The sequence below is a fragment of the Macaca thibetana genome, chromosome 11, assembly GCF_024542745.1.
Source record: "Macaca thibetana thibetana isolate TM-01 chromosome 11, ASM2454274v1, whole genome shotgun sequence".
NCBI classification, from domain to species: Eukaryota; Metazoa; Chordata; class Mammalia; order Primates; family Cercopithecidae; genus Macaca; species Macaca thibetana.
Genome location: NC_065588.1, coordinates 26,737,596 through 26,761,055, shown reverse-complemented (window position 1 = coordinate 26,761,055; position 23,460 = coordinate 26,737,596). Strand labels below are relative to the sequence as shown.

The 23,460-nt window shown below is 37.0% G+C and overlaps 2 protein-coding genes across 22 annotated transcripts in view; one reads left to right on the top strand and one right to left on the bottom strand.

Annotated features, from left to right (window-relative positions):
- MED21 (mediator complex subunit 21) overlaps nucleotides 1–23,460 on the bottom strand; it is a 1,150,573-nt gene that overhangs the window by 400,484 nt on the left and 726,629 nt on the right. The gene's annotated exons all lie outside the window — the stretch shown is intronic.
- Nucleotides 1–23,460, top strand: part of ITPR2 (inositol 1,4,5-trisphosphate receptor type 2) — a 495,967-nt gene that overhangs the window by 183,827 nt on the left and 288,680 nt on the right. For both annotated transcript variants that reach the window (XM_050746648.1, XM_050746649.1), the window contains 5 exons: nucleotides 5,350–5,543; nucleotides 9,211–9,340; nucleotides 13,041–13,098; nucleotides 14,978–15,143; nucleotides 16,089–16,262. In XM_050746648.1, the coding sequence (XP_050602605.1) occupies nucleotides 5,350–5,543; nucleotides 9,211–9,340; nucleotides 13,041–13,098; nucleotides 14,978–15,143; nucleotides 16,089–16,262 (722 nt within the window). The remainder of the gene's footprint in view (nucleotides 1–5,349; nucleotides 5,544–9,210; nucleotides 9,341–13,040; nucleotides 13,099–14,977; nucleotides 15,144–16,088; nucleotides 16,263–23,460) is intronic.

Below are 23,460 nucleotides of genomic sequence, written 5' to 3'. Positions count from 1 at the left end.
GCCCTCGCTCTTAAGATAATTTCCCAGTTAAAAAAAAAATCCTAAGCAATTTCGTAGGCTGTCCATACTGTACTATTACCATCATATCTGTCTTGTACGTGTTCTTAATTTTTTTATGGACACATTTGATGTTTTCCTGACCATATTGTAAATTCTTCTGCTTTTCTTCTGCCTTCCCACCTGAGATGTCCCTGCCAGATGAACATTAGATACTTTATGAATACTTTCCGAACAAGGGCTGCCCCTAAAATTAAGTTGTATAATATAAGAAAAATACCACTAGTAGTATGTGGCACATCATATGTAATAAAAGCTGGTTGGGTAAAATCACTTGAGAATAATGTGAGCAAATTTATTATATGGTTAATAGAAATTCTACATTTTCAGAACACAGTTTTAATTGGAATCTTTTCTTTCTGTAATTGCATTAGGGCTTTCTGAGTTCTAGTATAAAATTTTTAGAATTTTGTAAAGTCTGTTAGTGAACCAACGTGGTGTGGGAAAACATGATTCATGTTGAGATCAGTTGACCTGTACTTGAGACTCTGCCACTTCCTGGCTTTGTAAACTGGGATTCGCCTCCCAACCCCCACCATGCTGTGAGGCTCCAATGAGGTGTATGTGGCCTGTGGTCTAGCAAGGTACATACAATATGATAAGCCCTTGATAAAGACAGCTTTCATTATTTTCCCTTATCTCATTGGTATCCATTTTATTAATTTCTTCCTTTTAATACATTTTTAAGTAATACGAAATTATGTATGCTTTTTGAAGAATAAAGGAAAGTAAGCAAAAACTCAACTTGATGAAAGATGAAGTACCTTTAATTTAATGAGATCCAACTTTTTATATAAACCTTATTAAAATAAGTCATTCTCATTTTTAATAGTTCATTTTATTATCCAATCTTTGTTATTCATGCGTTAATTTGACAAACATTTATTAAATGAGAGTTGGGCATCTGACACTATTCCGGATGTTGGAAAAAGGTAGACTCCCTGTCTTCATGGAACTTGTGTTCTTTTATGTTGTTGGAGAGGAAGACTACAGTAAACACCTAGACAAATATATGATATGATGTGAGAGAGTGTTAATGCCCTGATCGAAGTTTACATGCATGGATTAAGAGTGATGGAAGCTCTTCAGAGAGGGTGATCAGAAGAGGTCTACCTAAGGAGGTGACATTGCACCACAAATCAGAAAGGAGTGAGGGAGCAAGTTGTGTGACCGTCTGGACACATGAACGCAAGGCAAAGGTATAGGAAGTTCCCTGTAGGTTCGGCACATGGAATAAAAGCCATGCATGTATGTACTATGTAGAACTATCTAGCTATCCAGCTTTCCAAATACCGTGATCTTACTTGGAATTGGGAGGGCTGGTTAGATAAAATTGCTTTCTCCGGCTGTTTAATCTTGATCTTCTCCTTAACCTGGGTTGCTACCATTTTACCTACTGCTCTGTGGTTAGTAGCTTAATTAAGGCTTTGATCTTATGCTAATATTTTTTTTTTTCTTTGCATACAGAAAAGTCTTTTTATAACCCAGACCCTTAACCACTGGGAGGAAGCACTGCTCCAGAGAATGTTTGAAATAGAAAACTGCTCTAGTTCTAGAAAGTAAAGACATTTTCCAGCAAGGGCAGGTTTAAAAGGAGCTGCTAAGCTGGGATGGGAAATAGGAAGACTTCCAGAGTCATGTCTTTATGGTGGAACATCATTCGGTTTCAGATGAGTTATTATAACAGCTGATGGATTTATTCAAATCCAACTATAAAAATATGTTTCAGGGAAAATAATAGTTTTTGGATTATCCATTTTTGGCCTCTATTATCATAGAACATTGAGCTGATTTTAGTAGTCACAGAACAATTAAATGGCTGTGAACAATTATTCACAAAACTCTGAATCAAATGTGTCTGTTTTCTCTTATAAATGCTGAGAATGTTTCAGAAATGTCTGATATCTAAACAACAAGAAAATTCAAATTACCATTTTCTTATATGTTCATAAGAGAAAAGCATTTCTAATAAAAAGAAAGAATAAATATAACTTTAAATAAAGTAAATACCAACAGACTTAAGTAAATTTCAATCAATATTCTGTTAAATCTCTTACACCTGCTATAAATTCATGTAACTGCTAGTGCTTGTTGAAACCAATAGTGTGATCACTACAATAAAATTATTTCTGAATAGGGCAAAATTAAATTATGGTCAGCACAGCTGTCGTGTTAGGTTGGTTAATTCCTTATTGCTTTTTACTTTCCTGAAATGGGTGATAGAAACTTGGCTCACTGGAACAATCAAAGAACAAAGCAACATATTCCCCAAGCATTCCCAGTTACCACTCGCAGTATGCATCTGCTATACCTGTCTTTTAGATTTTTTTTCTTGAGGGAATTAAGGTTAGTAAAAATATCTATGTAATCATATAATGAAAGAACCTGAAAAGTTGACCAGTCATTCTTTCTAAGCAGCCCCTTCCTTTTTTAATTTTAATTTTTATTTTTATTTTTATTGAGATGAAGTCTTGCTCTGTTACCTGGGCTGGAGTGCGGTGGTGCAATCTCAGCTCACTGGAACCTCTGCCTCCCAGCTTCAAGCAATACTTCTGCCTCAGCCTCCTGAGTAACTGAAATTACCGGCACTCACCACCATGCCCGGCTAATTTTTGTATTTTTAACAGAGACGGGGTTTTACCATGTTGGTCACGCTGGTCTCCATCTCCTGGCCTCAAGTGATCCACCTGCCTTGGCCTCCCAAAGTGCTGGGATTACAGGCATGAGCCACCGTGCCCAGTGTTTCCTTTCTTCTTACTTTGTACTAAGCAAAGATGACTTCCATATTTTCAAATTATCTCAATACACTTTGTACACAAATGCCAATTCTGGCTGCTGGGTTTGTGTAAAAGACACAGAAAAGCTGAATTTGTAAGCATTAGGTTGTTCAGAGAATTTATATTATAGTAGGCTTTTTCATTGAATACTTTCTAGTCAATATTAACTAATTATGGTTGAGAAGTAGTACAATTTCTTGTTTTGCAATGTTGAGGATTAATCACCTCTGATTTATCTCAACAGTTTAGAATTAGAAGTTTTTCTGTGGAGGAATGGATACTAGAAGCTTTGCATGGCTGTGATTTATGTAGTGTCTGACTTCATGTTTTTCAAGCTGTAATAGTTCACAATCTTAGCACTTCTCATCATCACCAAGCAAATCCAGAAAATACAGCATTTTTAATTTGAGGCCTCTGAGCTGGCTGTACATGGAAATGTCAAGTGAGGTTTGTGGCGACCATGTGCCACAGGCATCTGAGAATGTGGTATGACTGAGTGAACCCTCCCATTTCATTGACGACATGTGTTACAAATTACTATGGATCTGGCCTCTGGATTTTAATTCCTTGGTGACAGGATCTATATCTGGGGGAAAGAATTGTCTGGGCTAACTTTCTGTGTAGTAATCATTTGGATTAAATGATTATTTTCCATTCAAATCTAAATAAGATGCAGACACTGTGGGTGCCAAGAATTTATGTGTGAGTCAGGGGTAAGAATAACAAAGGAGCCTGTTCTGTATTAGTGGTGAGAAAGCATCTCTTGGAGGCAAACACGTATACGTACTCGAATCAAGTCTCGGATAAAGGTAGTGGTTGGACATCGATGGCTCAAAACCATTGCCAACAACCAGATGTGCCTCCCTGCAGTCCATGTAACGAGCAGGGGGAGGGATGTGGAAATACTCAATTGCTGTGATTGTTTAAGAACCACAGACAATGAATCATTCTGCCTCAAGGCTATTCTGATAGAAAAGAGGGGCTGACTCAAATCCTGTTGCCTCAATTTTGTCCTAACTTGGAAGTTACCCTTATATATACATTTTATCGTGTTTTTTGGCTTATGCAACTAGCAGTGTAATAAAAGGTCTCAGACCTTCAAAATGAAAACTTCTGCCTGGAATATGCCACTTTAGGAAAAATTTAACTTCTTTGTGCACTCTAAGATGTATTATTGAAGCATTACCCTCTTACACTTAAATTTATTCCATATCTAGATAAGATAATGAATTTTCAAAGGCATTTTACCTTTCAGCAATGTACAGATAATAGTCGTTACCAGTGGCTTAATGGTAATTGTGGTCTGGACCATTCAGATTCTCTTGTCATCTTTTATATATTTTCTTTTTATTTGTTTGCCTGTCGATCCTGTAGGTATTACCATGGTTTACATTCTTCTCTTAGAGCTGACAGCTTTTTTTTTTCTTTTTTTAATAAAAATCTCATCCAATCTTATTTCCATTTCCCCTTCTCTTGGTTTACGCCCTGAGACACTGAGGGAAAGGAAAATTCTTAGCCAGATTCTTAGGCCTTAGCTTAAGGCAGAGCTCCATGAACACCCACGAAGCAAAGGCCACTGTTGGGAAAGGAATGGAGACAGCCATTCTTTTGCATCCTTATTGCTTCTTGTAGGACCTTAGAAGTGAGAAGCAGCAGTCAGGCTGGAGAACGTAAATTGTCATAGTGTCAAGGAGGATCCTTGGATACAGCTATTTGTGGTCAGTGTAAGGAACGTGTGTATGATACGAATGATGACATTTTATCAGCAAATAAATAAAGGAGAAGCCAAATTCAGGAAGAGACGGAAAGAGCATGATCCCTCATTGAAAATGATCATGTTTGTCACTAGCTTGTTTCCATAATCACCTCAAACATTATTGCTTTCTGTGGATTTTGAGTAATGGTTTTCTATTCAAATTGGATGAAGGAATGGGAAGTGTATTGGCTAATGTATATGTCTTCCCCAGATGAGACTGTTTCTTCTTAAAATAAAGGTAACAATCCCCCTCACAAGCTCTTTTTATAAGTGTTGTGAAAGGAAAGCTAAAAAATCATTAGTTTGAGGATTGGATTATGATGCTAGAATTCAACATGTAAGTGTTTTTATGCAATCTTTGTATCCCCACTTGCAACTAACTTTATCTTGGCGATTAGTAATCTTCTTTTGCGTTATTTTAAAAGCAAGGGCCTATTGGTATGACAGTTAGTAGGACATACTGTATTACAGAAGAACCTGATTTGGATGCTAGAGCAACCAGCTCACCTTTGGTACATGATTTGAAAGCATTTTCTGAGAAAGGAAAACTTCCATTTTGAAAAGTTGTTATTTTGAAACATATCTGCAGTATCTTAATTTTATCTGTAAAGAAAGAGCCCAAACGATGCTGATGCTATTCTGTCTTATCCTGAATCCTTTTCCTGGCTGCTTTTCAGTGTGTTTGTGACCAGCTGAATTTTATAGTTACATGTTCTCCAGGGGTTGTGTGTGTTGACTTACGGCATTTTCTCATGTCAGGAAACAATGTGATGAGAACCATTCATGGGGTGGGAGAGATGATGACCCAGATGGTACTCAGTAGAGGCTCCATCTTCCCCATGAGCGTGCCAGATGTGCCACCCAGCATCCATCCGAGCAAGCAAGGGAGCCCCGCCGAGCATGAGGATGTGACTGTGATGGACACCAAGCTGAAGATCATTGAGATTTTGCAGGTGTGTTGCCTAACAGAAGCTAGGTGACAAAGATGTGATTTTGCTTATTGGTTTAACTTCTTACCCTTTTTGTTCCAAATCACTGTGTAAATATTCTGAAATGCAATCGATATAATTTTATTTTTTTTAAGTTAATGACAAACCTGGTAAGAAATATCACAGACACTATTTAACATATGAATCACATTTGTCCCTTCCCATTAAATATACTAATGATAATATCTAACAATTGTGGGGTGCTTTGAGGTTGATAAACTGCTTTCATGTGTATTAAAAAAAAAGTTAATATTGACCTTGATTGAACTTTACCTTCATTTGAGAAGGATTTCAGAGCAAAAAAAGTTATTGATTCATTTCCAGCTCTTTTCCTATTTGTAATTGAATTGAACATATGATTCTGTATATCCAGATTTATTGTTTTAGCAAGAAACACAAATAAAATTTTGTTTCTTATTAACAAAAATTGTTAATCATTGGTTTTGGTATTTTATATGTGACAATCTCTCTCTGTTTTTGTTTCTGAAGGACAAGGAATAACTAGAAAAAATTAACCTAGTGTAATGCCTAATTTTAAGAATTTAAAGGAGATAAATTATTATTCCATGCCCATTGGTTTAGTGAATAGACTTCCCATTACTATAGCTATGAATTCTTAGCAGTTTGTAAGTTTGAAAATAACTTTTTTGATACCTTAATTATAGCATTTATTCCAGATTTGGAGAATGGAGTTTGACGTTTCCAAGTACCTATTAGGAATCTGGGTACAGTTTACTGTGTCTTTTATCATAATTTAATATAGACCGAGCTACCAAAAGTGGGTTAGTAGTCCTGGAAGGGTCTGTACGTTGTTCATTTAAAGTAATTAGATTTATAATCATAAAAGGTTTCACAGTTCCTCTAGGAATTTCAAAGGCTGACTCCTGAGAAATATTGGCAGGCCTCCCAATGCTGTGTTCATGACCCTGAAAAATCGTTTAAAGTTTTCCTGTTCTTAAACTGAGAAAGGTAGCGATCACCTGACCCGTGGACCTATTGAGCCCCAGCTTACCGTCATCCGACTCATGGGACAAACTCTAAAATATGTGACCTCATTTTAGCCCACATTTACAGAAAAGAAGCATTAGAAAAACAATCTCCAGCAGCTAAAAAATGATGAGATGGAGCTTCTACGGCTTGGCAGTCTGGGGCTGATTCATTTCTGCAGTGTCTCCTTGAACCGCTGTTCACTCTGATTTTCTGTCCCTGTGGCTGCGCTGGCTTCACCATGCCCGTATGCCTGAATACTGTTTCTGAATGTCTTTCTTGGAATGGCTCTTCGAGAATTTCTTTGTAGCCCCACTCCTTGGTGCTACAAGGACTTCAAGGTCCTGTGCCTTGTGCCACCTCCTCTCTTCCCCTGGGTCTTCTTTTTTTTTTGTCCCCCATCACTTTGTAGATCTCTCTCTGTCCCTCTCTTTTCATTTCTCTCTCATTCTCTCTCTTTCTCTTCCTGGCCCTTTCTTAACTCTCTTTCTCTGCCTTTGTTTTTATCCTTCACTTTCCTCCTTTCTTTCTACTTTTCATTTGTTTTTCCTGAGTAGGCATATTAGAGAATGAAAGTTTTAATTTTGATTATGTTTATGGAATACAATGCTGCATGTAAACATCATCAACTGAAAGTTGGTGTTTCATTTGTTTATGATTTATCCTTTACTTTTTAAAATAGGATTTTAAACACCCTTCCCTGTGAAGCACCTGCAGTCCAGCTCTGCCCCCTGCCTTCTGCTCATGGCTGCCAAATCCCATACCCTTTCTCAGTCCTTTTTTCCCATGGGTTATCTCCTGCTCTGCACATCCCTTTGCTACCAAGAATCAGTTCAACCAATATGTGTTGCAGCCCTCACCACACGTTACTAGGAGTCTCTGGTGTTTGCTTTCCCCTCTAGACCGTAAGTTCTTGAAAGGCACGATTGAGATCCTTGGCACCTTTTCATGCCCTTGGTGCCTTCCTCAGTACCTTGTTTAACACATGTCTGGTGAATTAACCAGCTGAGTACAGCTGACATAGAGGAAGTTTCCATAAAAAGCATAAAAGTCTAGCCAAGGTGGGGTGGTGAAGAGAGAGAGAGAGAGAGAAACTGAGACACAGGACAGAGGGAGGGAGGGAGGGAGGAAAGGAGGGAGATTGATTCAGGTTATGACTGGGGAACCAGTGAAAGCTGCATTAAAAAAGAATTTAAACTGGACCTTGGAGAATTTTTTTTTTTTTTTTTGAGACAGGATCTTCCTGTGTCACCCAGGCAGGAATGCAGTGGCACAGTCTTGGCTCACTGTAGCCTTGACCTCATGGGTTCAAATGTTCTTCCACCTCAGCATCCATGGTAGCTGGGATTACAGGCGTGCACCACCATGCCTGGCTAATTTGTTGTATTTTTGTAGAGATGGGGCTTTGCCACGTTGCCCAGGCTGGTCTTGAACTCCTGGGGTCAAGCGATCCCCCATCTCAGCCTCCCAAAGAGCTGGGATTACAGGAATGAGCCACTGTGCCCTGACAGAGGATATCTTAACATGTGATTATTATGAAGTGGAGGAGAATATTCAAAGTAAAGTGGACACTGTGAGCACCTGTGTGGAGCCAAGAGTGGAAGTGCAGGCACTCCAGTGCTGTTAGAATGGGAAAGAGGATGAGAGAAGGGGCGTAGGAGGAGGGAGGGATGGGACACAGGTGGTTTGGATAGAGATAAAGTTAAATGATGCCTTGTAATGCCAATCTTCCTAAAACTTGGGTGACCACAAAAATGTGACACTTTTGAGAATGTAGGGGCACCGTTAATAATTATGCTGAAACAAAAGGTCAAATAGGGCCTATCTCAGGCAGACAGGGACAGATGGTACCTATGTAAAAACCCCTCCTTTGATCTGCAGCACATCCCAGCTTTTTCTTCTTTGATTTCTGTTGTATTTAGACCACATGATTTAGCTCTCAATAGTTTCCTAATTATGCTAACAGTGCTATATTTTTTTCCCCAACTCGACTATTGGCTTTTTGAGGGCAGTAGGCTTCACCTGTTTGCATTCCTTGTGGTACCTAGCACAGTCTGGAGCCTTGCTAGGTACTTAGTTTCTATCCATGCATCCATGAATGAGAACAATGACAGCAACCCAAACCCAAGAAAATGCAAATACCAGTGAGGAAAATCCATGGTGTATAGATGCTGGTACTTCAACTGTTCTTTTAGAACCTGGCTTTAGGACTGATCATGGTATAGTCACAGTCATACTGTTGTAGCTGAATTCTTGCCCTACTGTGTAAGAAATGAGGGTCACACCTTCAACAGTCTCCTCCCAGAGACAATGGCACTCTGCAAAGTGTTCAGTGAAATGACATCATCATTACCTCTTCATCCAGACCCCCATGGTGCCTCTAGCTGGAATATTCAGAGAGCAATCATAGGGAGTCAAATGTTCTTTCCAAAAATGGCTTAGGGATTTTACTGACATTAGCTAGTGGAAATGAGTTCCCTTACTTAGTCTGAAGGCTGACAAGCATGTGGCAACTGGTGTTAAAATCTTCTAACTAGTTCCTTGGAAAGGTTGATACTTCCACTGGTATTGGTGTGTCGTGAATTGCATTTTTAAATACTATGCTAATGAAAGAAATTTATGTTGTTCTTAATCTTTCTTATAGTTTATCCTGAGTGTCAGACTAGATTATAGGATCTCATATATGCTGTCGATATATAAGAAGGAGTTTGGAGAGGACAATGACAATGCGGAGACATCTGCCAGTGGATCTCCAGATACTTTACTACCATCAGGTATCTCTTTGTGACAATATTTACTCTTTGTATTTTGTTCTTCTGAGAACTTGAAAGTACCTATCATATTTTAAAACATGATTATATTTTTTGTGCTTTTATTTTTTATTTTTTTATTATAATTCAAGTTCTGGGATACACGTGCAGAACGTGCAGGTTCATTACATAGGTATAGACGTGTCATGTTGGTTTGCTGCATCCATCAACCTGTCATGTACATTTGGTATTTCTCCTAATGCTATCCCTCCCCTTGCCTCCTACTCCCTGACAGGCCCTGGTGTGTGATGTTCCCTCCCTGTGTCCATGTGTTCTCATTGTTCAACTCCCACTTATGAATGAGAACATGTAGTGTTTCCTGTTCCTGTGTTAGTTTGCTGAGAATGATGGTTTCCAGCTTCATCATATTTTTACGCAACAAAAATGTAGATATAATCTCCACTAATGACATCAAAGAACTGAGACAGATGATGAAATAACTCTCTGAGAATGGTGTGGAAGGTGTTTGCTGTTGTTTGTCGCTAACTCCTATGAATGCCTTTTCCTTGTAATCTTCAGGACTCTATAAGATAGATGCACTGTTCACTGTGTCATTATACAGAGGAGAAAACCAAGGTCAGAAAGGTTAAGTTACTTGCCAAAGGTCCTGAAGGTAGTGGCACAAGGATTCTCTCTGAGGTCTCTCCAGCTCCAGAGTCCAAATCTTTCCAGCATCATGATGTTTTGGTGAAAATCCAAGAGAAGTTTTTCTGCCAGGATCAAAGAGCAGTGTGAAATGTAGTTATCAGGATAGGTGTTTTGAAGAGAAGCCATTGCCGGATCCAAGAATAAAGACATGGCATTCCCCAAAGACCTGAATGTGGTTGTTGGTATCATTTTGTGTGTGTGGATTTTTTTTTTTAATTTACTTTGTATGGTTATAAACTGGAACTATATTTCAATTTTCATATTTAAAAAGTGTAAAAATGCAGCAAATTTATCTCTGAGCATTGGAGCATAACAACAAAAGAGCACAAATATGATTGTAAAAATTTTGTGACTATTGAAAGGACTTTAGAAAAACTAAGAAATATTAAATTACCATTTTTTTTGGACAGGTCAGGCCAAGTCATTGTAGGCTGAAAAGTATGTCTTATTGAAGATTTAGCCAGCTAATGGAATTCTTTTCCTGAGAATAGGATTTGTACACAGATGTGAAACTTCCTTCTAACTGCCACCAATGTGACATTAGGAACTCTCCCCTTTTCTTCGTCCATCAATCAGTTAGGAATGATTTAGTGATTACAAGCATGTAGTTAAAATGGATACTAGACCAACTGTCCTGCTGTCTGAATCATTAGTTCCATCAAAAGGCAGCCCACCTCTGCAGAAGGACTTGAACATGCCTAAGCAAGACTTCTCTTCTGGCACGTTTGCAATGGTGTTGTTTTTCTGCTTCTCAGAAGTATAGAACCCCAAAGGGCTATTTCCAGGAATGATATGGCAGAACCAGAAAGTCTTGCTGGCGGTTGCATTGACAGTAGCATAAAAATTATTGACTCCCAGAGGCCAGGCTTCTGGAAACATGAGCTTTAAGTGTTAGTAAAGTACCAGAGGGAAAGTCTAGGGGCACCCCAGAAAACCCTTTCTCTCTAATTTACTTGATCTCTTTCCTTTCTTTGTACCAGTAAGGGATACCTTTCAGGGAGAATTGTTTTTCTATTTTTATATCTTACTGTGTTTCTTTTTATGCTTTGGAGATGACAAATAAATGGTGTATTTTATTATTTAAACATGTTACCTTGGCTAGGTATGGTGGCTCACACCTGTAATCCCAACACTTTGGGAGGCTGAGGGGGGTGGATTGGTTGAGCCCAGGAGTTTGAGACCAGACTGGGCAACATGGCGAAACCCCATCTCTACAAAAAAATACAAAAAAATTAGCCAGTACTGGAGGCACATGTCTTTGGTCCCAGCTACTCAGGAGGCTGAGGCAGGAGGATTGCTTGAGCCTGGAAGGTCGAGGCTGCCGTGAGTTGAAGTTGTGCCACCGTACCCCAGCCTGGGCAACAGAGCGAGACCCTGTTTCAATAACAAACAAACAAACAAACAAATGAAAAACCCCATGGTATCTTAGGAAGGATATCTTCAAAATGTTAGTGGTGTGGGACAGTAAGGAATCATGATTGGTTCACATAGAAAAAAAAAATGCCCTTTCCCACAAGAAAAAGGGATGGAATTTTAGTACTAGTAAGCTTAGGTAAAAAGACCGTGGTGTTTGGAAATAACCATATAATAACAAGGCTCATTGTATGTATATTTTGATTCTTTAATTATCCTCCCATGTTATCACTCATTTAAATTATAGGTAAGTATGTGCATATATGTGTATATATGATCTATATATACACACACACTTCTCCAGATAAGAGGCACCTTTGTAACTGGTGCTTTCTGATCTTTTAAACATATTTTTGATTACAGCAATACATTAGTTTAAAACATAGTTTACATTAAAAAATTACGTTGATGTCTTAGTGGAACTATATTGTGATTTTTTTCAAACTGTCAATTGACTTAAATTTTTTTAATTTTTAATTTTTGTGGGTATATAGTTGATATATATATTTGTGGGGTATATGGAGTATTTTGATACAGGTATACAATGTGTAATAATCATATCAGGATAAATGAGGTTACCTCATTTGTCATCACCTCAAGCATTTATCATCACTTCAAGCATTCATCTTTTGTGTTACAAATAATCTAATTATAGTCTTTCAGTTATTAAAAATGTACAACAAATTATTATTGACTATAGTTACTCTGTATACTAGATCTTATTCATTCTATCATACTATATTTTTATAACCGTTAACCATCCCCACTTCACCCACCCCAGTACCTTTCCCAGCCTCTAGTAACTATTATTCTACTCTCTATCTCCATGAGTTCAGTTGTTTTAATTTTTAGCTCCCACAAATGAGTGAGAATATGAGAAGTTTGTCTTTCTGTGCCTGGCTAATTTCATTTAATTAGCCAGTTCCATCCATGTTGTTGCAGATGACAGGATCTCATTCTTTTTTTTTTTTTTAATGGCTGCATAGCACTTCATTGTGTCTGTCTACCACACTTCTTTATCCATTTGTCTGTTGATGGACACTTAGGTTGATTCCAAATCTTAGCTATTGTAAATAGCACCTCAGTAAACATGGGAATGCAGATATCTCTTTGTTATACAAATTTCCTTTCTTTTGCATATACGCCTAGCAGTGGAATTACTGGATCAATTTTTAGGTTTTCTTGAGAAACCACCAAACTGTTCTCCATAGCAGTTGTACTAATTTACCTTCCCGCCAACAGTGTACGAGGGTTCCCTTGTCTCCAAATTCTCACCAGCATTTATCATTGCCTGTTTTTTGATAAAAGCCATTTTAACTGGGGTGAGATGATATCTCATTGTAGTTTTGATTTGTATTTCTCTGATGATCAGTGATGTTGAGCACCTTTTCATCAACCTGTTTGCCATCTGTATGTTTTCTTTTGAGAAATGTCTATTAAGATCTTTTGCCCATTTTAAAATCAGATTATTAGTGTTAATTGACTTTTGGGAGAATAAAGAAATTAAGACAAAAATATTTTCACATCAATTGGTATTAATATGACTATTATGGCTCCTAATTAAAATAGGATAAAGAAGAGATTTTACCATTTATTTTTGCAGCTATTGTTCCTGATATAGATGAAATTGCAGCTCAGGCAGAAACTATGTTTGCGGGAAGGTATAGTAACATTTATATATCTTTATCTTACTTGTGAATAAGACTTTACTTAGAATTCTGTTGATACTTTGATATTGCTCACTGTATATCTATTTATTTTTAGACCCTCTATTGTTGCTAACATAATTTCTGCCAGAAATGAAGCTGCTAATTTACTCTAGAGGAGAAAGCATAGCTTTTCTTTAGGTCAGGTGAAAAAAAAAAGGACAAGAGAGATGAGATCAGTGTATTGAACTTTCCTCTGAATTCTTTGCTTTTCTTTCCTCAAATAATGACAGCCCAAGAATGCCCTTTAACTCCCCTGGTATAAATATCACCGCATCTTGTAAAACATTGCTTCCCTGAATCTTAGATATTTGAGGCAAGAAAGTAACTTCTTTAATGTTATTATCATTAACTTTATATGAGAGAAATAAAGCTATTTTTTGCCAGTTGGAAATACCCATGATTAAATAAAACAAGACACCTTTGACATGACTAGCCTCCTTTGCCATCAGGAATCCTGCCATTTATTGTTTTAATATTGTTTCTTTCTTCTTCAGAAATGAAATTAATAGCGATCAAAAAGAAAAATTAAAACATTTAAGCTACAAATTATTAAGCTTCTGGTGCTCATTTTTATTACAGACCTGACATGAGAACCTAAAAACAATCTGTACAGTAGTCTTTCCTTATCTGCTAGGGATACATTCCAAGACCCCCAGTGGATGCCTGAAACCACAGCTAGTACCAAACCCTGTATACACTGTGTTTTTGCCTATATATACAGACTTATGATAAAATTTAATATATAAATTAGGCATACTAAGAGATTAACAACGTAACTAATAATAAAATAATTATAACAATATGCCAGCATCACCACTCTTACACTTTGGGACCATTATTAAGTAAAATAAGGGTTACTTGAACAAGCACTGTGACCCTGAGACAGTCATGTGATGACTGAGACAGCTACTAAGCGACTAATGAGGGGGGAACACGTACAGCGTGGAGATGCTGGCGAAGGGGTGATTCATGTCCCAAATGGGACAGGCAGGATGGCACAAAATTTAGAACTCGTGAATTATGTATTTCTGAAGTTTTCCATTTCATATTTTAGGACCATGGTTGACTATGGGCAACTGAAACCACAGAAAGTAAAACCACAGATAGAGTTGGCGAGGGTAGTGGGGGCGACTACACTAAGCATCTTGTTGCAGTTTGTGTTGTTGTCATTGGAAAGACAAACAGGAATTAAGAATTAGGAGCACCAAAAAAGGATTTTTATCTCTAGTGAACATTTAGTTTAGTTTTGTTGTTGTGTTTTCCTACTGAAGAATTTCATTATTCCCTAGGAGAATGAACCAGTATGATTTCACCTTGAAATAGACGGACCTTCTGTTTTAGTGGAACCTCACCCAGAATCCTCCTACGCCACACCCGTGGCTGCTCTGGTGATGGTTCACGCACATGTGTGCTGGCCTTCCCCACTCCTCCCCACCTGTCATGTAAGGGTCTGTAGGGCCCCTGGGGAAATCAGTCACTGGTGTCCATCCAGCCTAGCACAGCTCCTCCCATAAATGCTTTTGGATTGACGCAGATGCCCATTTTTTGTCTATGCTGAGGTGACCAACTCATCCCAGTTTGCCTAGGAACCCGTGAGTCTTGGATAAACTAGGAGGTTCGATCACCCCTGCTTTCGTGGACAGGCACAAGCTTTTCTTTGTGATTGTTTCCTCATCAGTTACATGAGGAAAACAAAGAAAATATTTTCCTGTTCACTTCCTAATTTGGAAAAACAAATGATATACTTCTGAGAATATGTATACAATTCTAATACTGAAGTGTAGATGTTATATAAATATGAGTCACTTTAGAAATATTTTTGGTTCTATAGAAAGGAAAAAAACCCAGTTCAACTTGATGATGAAGGAGGCAGGACATTTTTACGGGTCCTCATTCATCTGATCATGCACGACTACCCGCCTTTGCTGTCTGGAGCCCTGCAGCTGTTGTTTAAGCACTTCAGCCAGAGGGCGGAGGTTTTACAGGCATTTAAGCAGGTAAGATTGGAGGGCCCTCAATACATTCAAGGTAAAAGCTCTGAAAGTGTTAATAACATCCAACCTGACTTCATGGCTGCAGGGGTAATGACACTGTGTGGCTTTTCCTGGAGACACTTTCAATTTTTAAACAGAGACATGGCCTTGTCTATGCCAGGACGTGATCTATTTAGAAGGCATTCCCCACAAGTGATTTTTTAGTTAATGTCTTTAAAACAAATGAAAGGCACCAAGATTTGGGAAGGCACTGGGCGATAACAACATGTTAGGAATTTTATTACCACTGCTATTATTTTATCCTTAAATTTTACTGATGAATTTGGGTAGGAGCACCAATAGCCCTGAAATAGTTATTTTGTGATTGAAAACTGCATAAATCCAAAAGAAAGGAACTGGTATGGATCTAATGTTTTTCTCTGTGGTCTTTGAATAAGACATCAATCTTGAGATTATTAATTAGTAATACTTAAGTGCTTATATATGTTTCACTATTTATTTAACATAATAGGGTATTGATCATTTAGGCAGTTTTACAGGAATATGTTAAAAGAATATGAAATAAAAGGGTAGTTCTATATTAAATACATATATGTATATGTCATATAATACATGAAAATTATAAGAAAATAAAAACTTGTATGATGAGGTTTAGATTGTGTCTATTGATATTTTCTCCCACTTATTTTTGTTTCTGTCTCTTCTCAAACAGAGTCTCAGAAAAATTAACTTCAGCAGTGAAAATAAAGTTAGGGTGTCTTTTAATATTAAATCACTTTGAAAAGTTTTTCTAGGGCTCAGTTAAAAAATTCTAATATGTGAAAATACTGGTTAAAAGTTCACTCTTACTTCCAGGTAGGTTTTCATAGTCAATATACATCTAAAATATTCATAAATGTTCTAGAAATAGTGAACTTCAACTAAGAGATTGAAATTATTCTGTTTTAGGTGCAATTACTGGTGTCTAATCAAGATGTAGATAACTACAAGCAAATCAAGGCAGATCTAGACCAGCTTCGACTGACAGTGGAGAAGTCTGAGCTATGGGTTGAGAAGAGCAGCAACTATGAGAACGGAGAAATAGGGGAAAGTCAAGTGAAAGGCGGTGAAGAGCCAATTGAGGTTCGTTTCAAGATCTATTTTGAAATCCTCCAAATGATATCTTTTAAGTCAGATATGTGACCACATGCTCTACAATCAAAATTGTGCATAAAGAAAAATTCTGTTTTGAGCAACAGAGCACAAAATTTTCATTTGCCAGGTTGTCAGTTAACTCCATAAGCTGGTACTTTGCTTAGCTCTTGTCAATTTCTACCACTTCTTACCTCATCTATCTAGTGTTTCACTCTGTCATTTCCACTGTAAATTCTAGAATCCAGCAATCAGGAAAATAGGAAGGAGTGGAAGGAGAAAAAAGGAGTGGACTCTGAGACCTGTGGGGAGAGGTGAATTTTTGTGGACCCTTTCGCTGTGGCCATTTTTTTGCCAACCAGTAATTAATTCCTATCATTATGCATATCCTTATATAATATATAAAAATATCTAAATAGAAGACCAATATGCTTTACTGCCTGTATGAAAATACCAAAAGTCTAAAGGGTGACTGTCGTCTTCTGTTGTATTGGCTTTTTTAGTGTGTTAATTAGTTGCTGTTTTCACATTTCACTAAGTACATATGATCACTTAAAAAATGTTAAATACTGCTTTAGTAGTCATGCTTAGATAAAGCAGACTAGTACCAATATCATAACTGTTAATACAAAAAGTTTTGTAAATGACTGTCTGGTGTTTTATATAGTTGTTTTTTAATCTGCAGGCATATAAACCCTTTTGATGGGTTTACCTGCCTTAGCTTTTGTGTTTGTTGGAGTACCCAAAATATTGTGAAGTGAAAAGTGAAAACAGAGCAAGAGATAATTAGAGTAATCAAAATGCTTCTGAAATGCTTTGGAAGTTTGTGACAAGCTACTGGAACGTGGGCTTCATTGCACATTCATGTCTACTGGGATTTCCTTTGCAGCCCTCACAGCCACAAGTAGATGCCCTTTATTTCCCTTTTGGCTTTTAAGTTCCACATGAGTTTATCTTATTGGCAGAAACTGAATTGAATTTAGGACTTCAGCTGCAGGGGAATTTGAGAAACCAGCTCTGTGATACAGAGGGACCCTCAGGGGTGGGAATGCTTGCTGAATGCCAGGTAATAATATGCATCATAGAAAGGACAATGTGTAGGTTATTAGCATGGGTTTTGAAATCAGACACCCCAGAATTTGCCTCTTGGTATATGTGTGACTTTGAGCAACTTATTTTCATTCTCTAAGTTTTATTTTTATTGACTATCAAATGGATATCATCATGGTAGTTTGCTCCTGGAATTGCTGTAAAGATTAAATGAGGAAATCCTATGCACCTGGTAAGTGTGTCAGTTAATATGGCTTCAGTGGGAAAATATGAACAACATGAAAATATATATGATAAGATGACATATTACTTACCAACAAGTCAAGAAGTAAGACTCCAGCTTTAATTCCTTGCCTCAGTGTTGTCATCATGGATCAATTGGCTTAGTTTTAAAGCCAGTCTTTCTCCTGACGACATCATGGCAGTAGCATTCTAGATGTCACATCTGTGCATGACAACATCAAGAAAGAATACCTATTTCTGGGTCTCCTGTTTAGGGGCAAGGAAACATTTCTTAGACATCCCTCACCTTATTTCATGTCTCTTTGGCCAGAACAGGGCCAGATGTTAAAACTCTATACCAGTGGAGTACAAGATTAGTTTAGATTAAGTAAAAGATGTTCCTCAAGCTAGGATACACCACCTTGAGTTACATGGGAGAAGGAAAGATGGCTGAACAAAATTGGATTCTTCTAGCAGAGAAGAGTAAGAAAGAATGTTGGTTAGCAACCAGCAGTGTTTTTCAACATTAGCAGTCAGTCAGTGTTTGTTGTAATTATTATTTGTTTTTATGTGTATCACACTGTGTTGTTTACTATGGTGGATATGGAATTATGAAATTTTAGAGTTACAAGATCCTTGTAGGGATAATCACCTCCAATTCCCTATGTGATATATGTGTTCTCTATCTCTAAATGTCTCACCTGAGTGACATTATTTCTTCAAACAAAGCAAACTTCTGTGGCTGGAAATTCAGTACCACCTGAGGTAGCATATTCTGTTGATATTAAGGTACAGCTTAAAGAATAGAGTATTACCAGGAAGAAGTTGATGTGGTCCCTCCCTATATAACAGAGGAAACCACTGTCATGAATTTAACAATTTCCTTGCTTAGTAGTTTTATCATGTGTCTGTATTTCTAAAACATAAGAAATATATGAGGAATATTTATTTAGCCTATTTTGCACGTTTTCATTGTTTATCCCTGTTGATGTATAACTGCAACTCATTCATTTTCTCTAATATATATTATTACATTTATGCACATGTTTATCCAGTTAGCTGTGGATGGACATTTGGGCTCTTTCTGGTTTGGGTGTTTTAAAAGAAAATTTGCTACTAAAAGCAGTGCCGCTGTGAAAGCTGTTGTATGTCACCTGGTGCACATGTTTGGGAGATTTTTCGGGATATCTACATAGGAGTAACACACGCAGTATGTTCCCCTCTACCAGACAATGCCAGTTGTTTTCCCTCCACTAGTGTACGAGCGTTCTCCTACTCCCCATCCTTATCATGGGTGTTTTCTCACTTTCCCACTTTTGATCATTGAGTACACTTGATATATTATCTCCGTTGTGATTTTCATTTTGCTGAATTAGTTATGAGGTTGAGTTTTTTTTATGTTTATTTGCCATTTTACTTCCTCTTCCTGTTTAGATAAAGCTAAATTCTATACAGGCAAATAGTTAATTCCTACCAATTCATGTGTACCTATTAATAAGGTTAAAAATACTCACTTCAAGTCAGGTAATGCTATAAGTTCAAACTTGAACATGATCTTTTATTTATTTTTTTTCTTGCTTTATTGTGTTCATAGGATTTTCTAGTACAAGGTAAAATAGAAGTGGTAATGGCATCCCTGTCTTATTTCTGATTTTAAAGGGAATGGTTCTAATATTTCACTATTGAGCATAATGTTTACTGTACATTCTTTTATAGATACCCTTTATGGAGGAGCATATTCTCTTCCTAGTTTACTTTTTAAAAACTACAAATGGTTATTGACTTTAATTAAATGTAATTTATGCATCTATTAAGATTATATTATTTTTTATTTAATCAGTTCACCTAAATGACACAAATCTTAAATAGAGCTTCTACCATAGTAACTTTGCATTCTAGGTTTAAAATATCTTGGTGATTTGGTTTTACATTGCTAGATTCTGTTTGCTAATACTTTGTGTAGAATTTTACATCTGTGTTGCCAGTGACATTAGCCTGTAATTTTTCCTTCCTTCCTTCCTTCCTTCCTTCCTTCCTTCCTTCCTTCCTTCCTTCCTTCCTTCCTTCCTTCCTTCCCTCCCTCCCTCCCTCCCTCCCTCCCTCTCTTTTACTGTTCCTATCAAGCGGTAGTATTGAGGTTACGCTAGTCCCATGAGCTATAGACTATTTGTTTTTTTGTGTGTAACATTAGAATGATCTGTTCATAAATGTTCGGTAAAACCTGTCTGCAAAACTGTCTGGGCATGATATTTACATTGTGGGAACATTTTGACTACTGATTCAATTTTTTAATGATTATAAATTCATTCAAATTTTCTACTTTGAGTTAATTTGTTGTGCATTTTTCTAGCCATATATTGAAATCTTCAAATTTATTGGCATAAATTTGTTCATATTCTTTTGCTATCTTTTACGTTTCCACTGTATTAATAGCTTTATACCCCTTTTTCATTCTTTATATGTTTTGCTGTGGCTCTCTTCTTTTCTCTAGCTCTATCCAGCTCAATCTTTCCGGAGTTTTATGTACAGTTTACCCTTGAACAGTGTTTGGGGGATGGTTAGGGGTGCCAACCTCCGGCACAGTTGAAAATTTGTTTATAGCTTCTGACTCCATCAGAACTTAAGTACTAATAGTCTACTGTTGACTGGAAGCCTTACTGATAACATAGACAGTCAATTAACATATATTTTCTGTGTTGTGTGAATTATGTAGTGTATTTTTACAATAAAATAAGTTAGAGAAAAGAAAATGTTAAGAAAATCATGAGGAAGAGAAAATATATTTGCTGTCTATTAACTGGAAATGGATCATCATAAAGGTCTTCATCCTCATCATCTTCATGCTGAGTAGGCTCAGGAGGAGGAGGAAGAGGGAGGGTTGGTCCTGCTGTCTCGAGGGGGGCAAAGGTAAAAGAAAATCTGTGTGTAAGTGGATCTGCACAGTTCAAATTCATGTCGTTCAAGGTCATCTGAATTTTACTCATGTTTTAAACATAGTCTGTTTTGGGGTTTGTTGAGATTCTGGATTTGTTTGCTATTTTATTATACTTATCCTACTATACTCTATCGTTTTATGTTGACAGACTTTTCGATTTAAGAAAAAATTGGTAGTATAATTTCCTTCAAAGGAGCTGCATTCCCTGAGTTTTGACAAATGATATTTTTTATTTTTCAATATTAGATATTAAAAATTTTTCCATTGCGAGTTCTTTGTCTTAGAATTACTTGGAAGTGAGTTTTTAAATTTCTACATGCATAGGCAAATTTTACCTTTTTTGTTAATTGCATTCTTAATTAACTTGTGACAAGATAATTTAGTTATTATGATATCATTTCTCCAAAATTCACTGAGATTTGCTTTCCGATCCATTGTGCATCCAGATTTTGTAAGTGTCCAATGTGGCCTGAGAAGAATGTGAATGGATGTAGGATTCTTAATAGATGACTGGCAAATCAAGCCTATTAATTGTGTTTAAATAATATATTGAATATTATTTTTATTTTCTTGACACATCAATAAATGAGAGAGATTTGTTCACATTTCCCACTACAATGGTAGGTTTATCAATTTCCCCTTGCATTTCTATTAATTTTTACTCCACGTGGTTTGAGATTATATCATTAGATGCCTGTAAATTTGAAATTATTATATTTTTACTGCAGAACAAAAAGGTTTATCAACTGTGAATTATTTCCCCTCACTTCTGATTATTTTATTCCATGTCTTCTGGCTTTCATTGCTGCTGTTGAGAAGTTTGCTCTGTTAAATAGTGGTGATTTAACTTTGAAACTCCAGTTAAGTGCTTGTTAAACTTTATTAGTGAATATGTTACTATACAGTACATATCTGTTCATTTCCTTTTTATATTTTCTCTACCTATGACTTTGTATGGCATATGGATAATTTCTTTAGACTCATCTGAATCTCTCTTCAGGTCTGTCTTCTTTGCAGTTTTCTCTACCAATTTACTTTTAAACTTCAGCCACTCTATCTTTTTCATACTTGAAATTTCATTTTTTTCAAACCTGAAATTTGATTTTTTTTCAAATATATTTGGTCATTTTTGATCATGCTTTGTTTTTTTCTATTTTTTTGTGATTCCCTATGACTCTTTTAGGGTCTGCATGTAAACTCTGAGATCCGATGTACTTGAGATTTTCTTGTGATCCTTACTCATGTTGTGTTTCATTATATTTTTGATCATGTTTGATTATGTGCTCATATCTTTTTTCAAATTGACTTCATTTTTAGAGCAGTTGTAGGTTTAGAGAAAAATTACACAGAAAGCACAGAGTTCCCATATAGTTCCTCTTTTCCTCTTTCTTTTTCTCTGATTGTTAACATCTAGGATAAGTGTGATACATTCATTATAATTGATAAGCCAATATTGACACAGTATTTTTAAACGAAAATTCATTATTTATTAAGGTTCATTCTTTGTGTTGTTTAGTTATGGGTTTTGACAAATGCATAATGTCATGTATCCACCATTGCAGTGTCCAACAGAATAGCTTCATTGCCCTAAAAATTCTGTGTGTTTCACCTATTTGTCTCTCCCTATGGACCCCTGAGTCCCTGGCAACCACTGATTTTTAAAAATAATTTCTGTAGTTTTGCCTTTTCTAGAATTTCATATAATTAGAATTATACAGTATATAGCTTTTCCAGACTGGTTTCTTTCACTTAGCAGTATGTGTTTAAGTTGTTCCATGTCCTTTTGCAGTTTAATGGCTCATTTTTTGTTATTGCTGAATAATAGTCCCTTGTACTATTTATCCATTCACCTATTGAAGGACATCTTGGTTGCTTCCAGATTTTGGCAATTATGAATAAAGCTGCTACAAACATTTGGGTGCAGGTTTTGAGCGCCTATCTTTTGACATTATTCCTGGGGTTGACATAGGGTATGTTTTCCTCCTTAGAGTATTTGTGATTGCCTTTGCCTATTGGCAGGGGGCGCTGCTAGCCTGAGACCACATTACTCCCTTCCTATATACCTGTTTTAAGGCAGGAGTCTTGGGTTTAGCTCCCCAAACTAGACACTTGCTCAGAGTTTACTTAGTCTTTGGGTTGCAGATCTAGTATTGTCATTTGCCTTCAGGGAAACTTATCTTGTGCCCTTGTTGCTTGGAGCTCTCTGTTCCGGTTTCGGATTACATTTTTCCCTTAGAAGATGGAGGGTGGGGTCCCTGGGAGTTGTCCTTTGTTTTCTATGGGCCCAGAAATGCTGTGTAAAGTGTACATTTCAGTCCCATTGCTTTCATGCTCACTTGCCTTTGTGCACACTTGAATTTCTCCTTTCTGTTCTTAAAGTTTGGTATCTGGACTCAAATCTCATGTTCCATTTGCCCTCAGAGAATGAACACGCTTCATGAACACCCAAAAAACAGGGTGACGAAGTAGTTGATTAAATACTGAACTATGTGGTACAGAAAAAGGAGAGACCAGCATGGGCCTGATGACTGGAAGAAGGCCCCACTCCAGATTCTGCACATAGGCCTATTCTGAAGGATTGGGAGGAGTTAGCTAACGTATTCAAGAATAATAAGAGAAGTAAAGTTCAAGAATAAGCGATTTGTATTTGCAATGGCTGGAAACAAGGAGCCTGTGAAGATTCTTGGGTAGGGAGGTGGGCATACTATTTTGGAAAATTTAGTCTGACAGAATCCAGAATGCTACAGAAGAACAAGAGGCTGGCTCTTGTACAAATTCAGGTGGGAGCTTCTGAAAGCGTGCAGTAGTGAGGTAGCAGTAGAAATGTATGCAAATAAGTGGATTGGGAAGCCAGGAGAATGGTATCTATATAATGGATTAATATAAGGGGAACAAAAGTGAGAAACTATGAAGTTACTAATTTATATACAGCCAAATAATCTGTATTATGCAATAACCCAGCAGCCAAAGATAGTGGCAATG